Below are 5,620 nucleotides of genomic sequence, written 5' to 3'. Positions count from 1 at the left end.
AATCGTGATCCCATTAAAATAAGAGAATTTTTTTAAAAAAAAACACAAGAATTTTTGAATATTTTTTATTTTTTTTAAAAGGGTGTATCGTGTTTAACACAAACTGGTAATATTCATCCAACATAGCGATGAAATTTACGATTTAATGTTAAAACAATTCGTTGCCTTATTCGTTAAAATATATTTTTAATTTAAAAAATGTAAGCAAAATAAATGTGATAACATTTCTAAATATGCTATTTAAAAGTACTAATTAAATTGACATGAAACAACAATTAAATATACGGACTAATTTAAAACGAGGATAAAAGATTACCAAAAGCCCAAAGTTATAGGCTTAATCCAACGGGCTACGCAATTCGGGCCTTTTTGTTTTTTTCTTTTTCTTTTTTCTTTTTGTTTTTTTTTTTTGCAGATTGGGCCGCTGGGCGTTGGGCTGGATGCTGGCCTGCTGGAGCTGCTGGGCGTTGGGCTAGGCAGTGGCCTACTGGAGCTGCTGGGCGTTGGGCTGGGCAGTGGCCTGCTGCGGGTTGTGGGCCTGCTGTTTTGGGCTTTTGCTGCTGGATCAGCCGGCTGATTCTGCACTAGTCTGCTGCTGCTGTTTTTTATTCTTTTTTCTTTTTTTCTTTTTCTTCTATTTCTTCTATTTTTTCTTTTTCTTTCTTTTTCTTTTTTTCTTTCTATTTTCTTTCTTCCCCTTCTTCTTCCTCTCTCGAACCTTAGCCCGCCGCCGCTTGTACCGCCGTTACGATCCCCGCTTGGTGGTGCAACGATGGCCGGTATCTCCTCTCTTTTTTTCTCTTTTCTTTCTCTCCTTTCCTTTTTCCTTTCTCTCTTTCTTTCTCCCCTCTTCCTCTTCTATTTTGACGACCCCAAAGTGGAAGGCACCACCGCCGTGCTCGTCTTCGGCTCCTCTCCGCACTTGGTGGTCGACGACTCAAAGGTAACCCTTCTTTTTAAAAAAAAATGGTTCTTGTGGCTGCTGCTTCTTTGATTTTTTTTTGTTTTGGGTTTTCTTAAATTCTTGTTGCTTCTTGATTGGGCTTTTAGGTGGTGGCTTTGGTGTTTGTAGTGGTGGTGGTGGTTGCGGTGGTGGTGTTTGCGCGAGGGTGGTGGTGGAGGCTTTGCTTGCTGCTGTTTTTATTTTTTTGAATTTTCTCTGCTGTTTTCTTTTTCTTTGGCTGCTGAAAAAATTGAGAACCCCATCTCTTTCTCATTTCCTTCTTTTTAATCTTTTTGATTTGTCATCTTCTTCTTTGTTTTCAGGTGGCAGCGGAGAAGGGAGGCCATGCATTGGGGGTGCCAGGCGTGGCAAGCGGGGCACGCCTGACTGCTGATTGGTGGCGGTCTTGTCATGCCCAGAAGGACCAAAATGCAAAGGGTGCAAAATTTCTGGGGAAAAATGTAATTTTAAGAAAATACGGGGCCAAAATGTAATTTTAGAAAGTTAAGGGGTCAAAATGAAATTTTAAGAAAGTTAAGGGGTCAAGATACAATTTTGAAAAAAGTTTAGGGGTTGAAATGTAATTTATATTTTTTTAATTTTTTTCAAAATTTTATTATTACTATTAATATTTAAAACATAGATTAAAAATGGACTAAAACCTAAGTAAGCCCAAAATTAAATCTTAATGGGCCCAATCATTGGGCCCATATGAGACCAGCCCGGCCCAAAACCCTACCCCGGCAAAATTTAGTGATTACACTCAGGTTTCCTCTAAATCTCAGTTGCACCAGAAAACCAAGAAAATACTATTTTTACATTCCCATTCGGCACATTTGAGTATAGAAGGATGCCATTTAGATTTTGCAACGCACCAACCACCTTTCAAAGATGCATGATGAGTATATTTTCTAAATATGTAGAAAACGTTATCGAATTTTTGATTGATTATTTTACTGTGCATGGGAACTGTTTTGATGAATGCCTTAAAAACCTTACGATAATTTTAAGTAGATGCATAGAATTTATTCTTGTCTTGAATTACGAAAAGTGTCATTTTATGGTAGACAAAGGTTTAATTCTAGGACATATAGTTTCAGCTAAAGGGATTAAATTTAATAAGGCCAAAACTGACATTATAAATTCTTTGCCATATCCCTCAATTGTAAGGGAAATCCGTTCTTTCTTTAGCCATGCAGGGTTTTACAGGCACTTTATAAAGAACTTCTCAAAAGTAGTTGAACCACTATGCGAATTGTTGCAGAACGATAAGAATTTTGAGTTCCACCCAAAATGCAAAGAGGCTTTTGACACACTCAAACAAAAGTTGGTTTCAACTCCTATAGTCCAAGCACTAAATTGGAACTATCCCTTTGAAATTATGTATGATGCAAGCGAGCACAGTGTGGGGGTCGTGTTGGGGTAAAAGATAGACAGAGAGCCTCATGTCATTTGTTATGCCTCAAAAACCCTAGATGCTGCACAAAGTAACTCCACCACCACAGAAAAAGAACTTTTAGCTATTGTATTTATTTTGGATAAATTTTGGTCTTATTTATTGGGATCTAAAGTGATTTTTTTTACTTTGCAGCTCTTAGGTACTTGATCGCAAAGAAGGAAGCAAAACCAAAGCTTATTAGATGGATTTTACTGCTCCAAGAATTCAACATCGAGATTCAAGACAAGAAGAGATGCAAAAACTTGGTGGCTGACCACTTGAGTAGGTTAAAAACACCTTGTGATGACACTTCTATAAAGGATGAATTTTCTGATGAGGGCCTATTTTCGGCCAATGCACATTTTCCATGGTATGCGGATATGGTAAATCTCTTTGCCACAAGTTCATAGCCTACTAGGTTAGCACGTTCCATGAAAAACAAGCTCAAAAGGGAAGCTCAATATTATATTTGGGATGACCCATATCTGTGGAAACATTTCTCAGATCAGATAAGAAGACGATGTGTTCCAAAAATCGAGTTGGCTTTTATACTCACATTTTGTCATACCGAAGCTTGTGAAGGTCACTTTGGCTCTAAACGAACTGCTCATAAGGTATTAAAGTGTGGGCTATACTGGCTCACAATTTTTTGAGACACATATAATTTCTGTAAATCTTAAGATAAATGCCAACATACATGTAACATAACTAAGCGAAATCAAATGCCCCTATCCCCAATTCATGTATGTGAGATTTTTAATGTGCGGGGCATCGACTTCATAGGTCCGTTTATTTCCTCATTTAGAAATATGTATATAATTCTTGCAGTAGACTATGTTTCTAAATGGATAGAAGCAAAGCCTATTCACAATGACAATGTTAAAACTATCGTAGAGTTTCTAAAACGAACTTTTTTTTTTAGGTTTGGCACACCTCGAGCCTTAATCAACTACTATGGAACCCATTTTTGCAATAAAGTCATGGAAGCACTTATGATAAAATACGGAGTTCACCACCATATAGCTACAACATATCACCTCTCAAACAAATGACCAAGCAAAAGTCTTGAACCAAGAAATCAAGACCATTTTTGAAAAAATTGGTTTGGCCTAACCGAAAGGATTGGAGCCTTCGACTAAATAACGCACTTTGGGCCTATTGGACGGCATATATGGGACCAATCGGCATGACTCTATATCGGCTTGTTGGGTTGTACGATAATGTAACATGAAATTAAAACACGCAGGGAGAGCAAGAAAACTAGACATCCAAGAATTAGAAGAAACTCGTAATGATGCCTACGAGAATGCTCGTATTTATAGGGACAAAAGAAAATTGTTCCATGACAAGTAATATCTCGAAAGCATTTCTCAATAGGACAAAAAGTGTTACTTTACAAATTCGTGCTAAAATTGTCCTCAGGTAAGCTTTAGTCTCGATGGCAATGATCCTTTATTGTAACCGAATTATTCACACATGGTGCAATTGAAATAGAAAGTGAAAAATTGGGAAAATAGTTCACATTTAATGGTCAAAAATTGAAGCCATTTTACGAGAATTTTCAAGCCCACACGGTTGAAAAAATTCAGTTAGAACCTCCATAATACTAATCAGGACATCAAGCTAACGACGTAAAACAAGCGTTTAATAGGAGGCAACCCAATTTTTATTTATTTCTTGTTCTTTTTCTTTTTATTACTTTATTTTATTTTCATATTAATAAATTTCTTTTCTTCTGTTTAGGTGAACCGACAAGAAAAAATTCAAATCGGAATGACATATGGAAGGAATTGGAATGTTTTAACAAACACCCGATATTCTACCCTAATCCAGGTAGGACTAGCGCATCCTGCTTTAAACTCACCCAAACCTACGTCCAAACACTTACCCTATAGCCAAACACCATTCATTCTACACTTTCAAACCCTAATTTTCCCCCATTTTTCACCAAAAAATCCCTCAAGTCGTTGTTAGCCCTCTCCTTTAGCCACCACCTATTTTTGAACTACCATGGTTAGGACTCGAAGTTGTACCACCGTCGAACCCTTCTTCACCGTCAACAGTCACCTGCGCCAATTCTCGATACCCTAACACGTCGATCTAGACGAGGTCGAATACTCTTCATATCCCTCTCTTCCATGCAACATCGAACACTCTCTATCTCCCTCTCCTCCTCTTTCTCCTCCACTTGTACTTTCCCACTCACCTTCATCGCCACCCTTACAGATTTTCTTTCCCCCACCGTCGTCTTCGTCGATCGCTTCACACCCACTATCACCTCCATCATCCTCAGCTCTCGCCCCTTCTCGTCATCGAACCCGCCGACGGCCACAAGTTTCTTTGGCCCAACCAGCAGTCGCGTCTAACGATACCACCACCTCTGAGTTTGCCGACCCCGAGCCCGAGTCCAACTCCAATGCTGACACCCACAACCGTCCCACATGCTCTAGTGTATTAGGAAGCCACGACGACTAACGACCATTGCCCACCTGAGGTAGGACCTATTGGTCTCGAGTAAATACTTTACCACCGGAATGCCATTTAAACGGTAACTTAACATTTGATAACACTGCCAATCAAGACAGGTATGATCATTTACGACACAAACAAGTAGTGCCTTACAAATTTTTACCACTGTCTGTTTTGAATGCTTTGCATATTGACACTATTGTTTCAGATTATTTTTGCAATATTGGTTGGGTTGGTAATTTTGATATCATTCACTGCACTTATTACGAACTGATTTTAAAATTTTATTCCCTCTTTCGTTTTCAACGGCATGGCCAATTCTCATTAGACACACCTGGCATTATAACATTTCGATTGCTTGGTACCACACACAGTTTGTCCCTCATTGATTTTAATATTGCATTGGCTTTTGTGACAGAGGATTATGGTATGCCCACTAATTATGAGAACAATTTGTGTACCTTTCTAGTAGACTTCAAGTCTATCGGGGCCTTTGTGTTATTAACAGACAATGTCGAAACCACATATAGCCCTAAAACATCAAAGGATTTGTGGTTTCGTAATCCTGCCTTATGTTACATACACCACTGTTTGGCTTACAATTTTTCAGGCCAAAAAGATGCGTAGGCTACCATCTCAATGACGAAATTATTTTTATTATGGTGTATGTACACCAGTCATCCAGTAAATTTGGGCTATTGGTATGTGCTTCAATTTGAGCATATTATAAATGCAAAGCATCCTCTAATTTTAGGATCTTTTGTTACACA

At 38.4% G+C, this 5,620-nt stretch overlaps 1 protein-coding gene across 2 annotated transcripts; it reads left to right on the top strand.

Annotated features, from left to right (window-relative positions):
• The first annotated feature begins 660 nt into the window (after positions 1 to 660).
• On the top strand, positions 661 to 3,211 carry LOC105797119 (uncharacterized). Of its 2 annotated transcripts, XR_001134632.2 has the most exons (3): positions 663 to 943; positions 1,051 to 2,430; positions 2,535 to 3,211. XR_001134632.2 is itself a non-coding variant. In XM_012627056.2 (2 exons), the coding sequence occupies exons 1-2, from the start codon at positions 773 to 775 to the stop codon at positions 1,435 to 1,437; spliced, it is 342 nt and encodes a 113-aa protein (XP_012482510.2). In that variant the 5' UTR covers positions 661 to 772; the 3' UTR covers positions 1,438 to 1,542. The 2 variants fall into 2 exon arrangements, 1 of the variants encoding a protein (XP_012482510.2); XM_012627056.2 differs by lacking the exon at positions 2,535 to 3,211 and having other exon boundaries at positions 661 to 943; positions 1,267 to 1,542.
• The last annotated feature ends 2,409 nt before the right edge of the window (positions 3,212 to 5,620 follow it).

The sequence above is a fragment of the Gossypium raimondii genome, chromosome 3, assembly GCF_025698545.1.
Source record: "Gossypium raimondii isolate GPD5lz chromosome 3, ASM2569854v1, whole genome shotgun sequence".
In the NCBI taxonomy this organism is placed as follows: domain Eukaryota; kingdom Viridiplantae; phylum Streptophyta; class Magnoliopsida; order Malvales; family Malvaceae; genus Gossypium; species Gossypium raimondii.
Note: the sequence above shows the minus strand (reverse complement) of the source record. Positions and strands in the feature narration are given on the sequence as shown.

Bases quoted from the DNA above. Each gene is read 5' to 3' on its own strand.
- LOC105797119 (XM_012627056.2), top strand. From the start codon at position 773: ATGGCCGGTATCTCCTCTCTTTTTTTCTCTTTTCTTTCTCTCCTTTCC. The intron at 944-1,266 runs GTAACCCTTCTT...CTTTGTTTTCAG, and splicing joins TGGTGGTCGACGACTCAAAG to GTGGCAGCGGAGAAGGGAGG.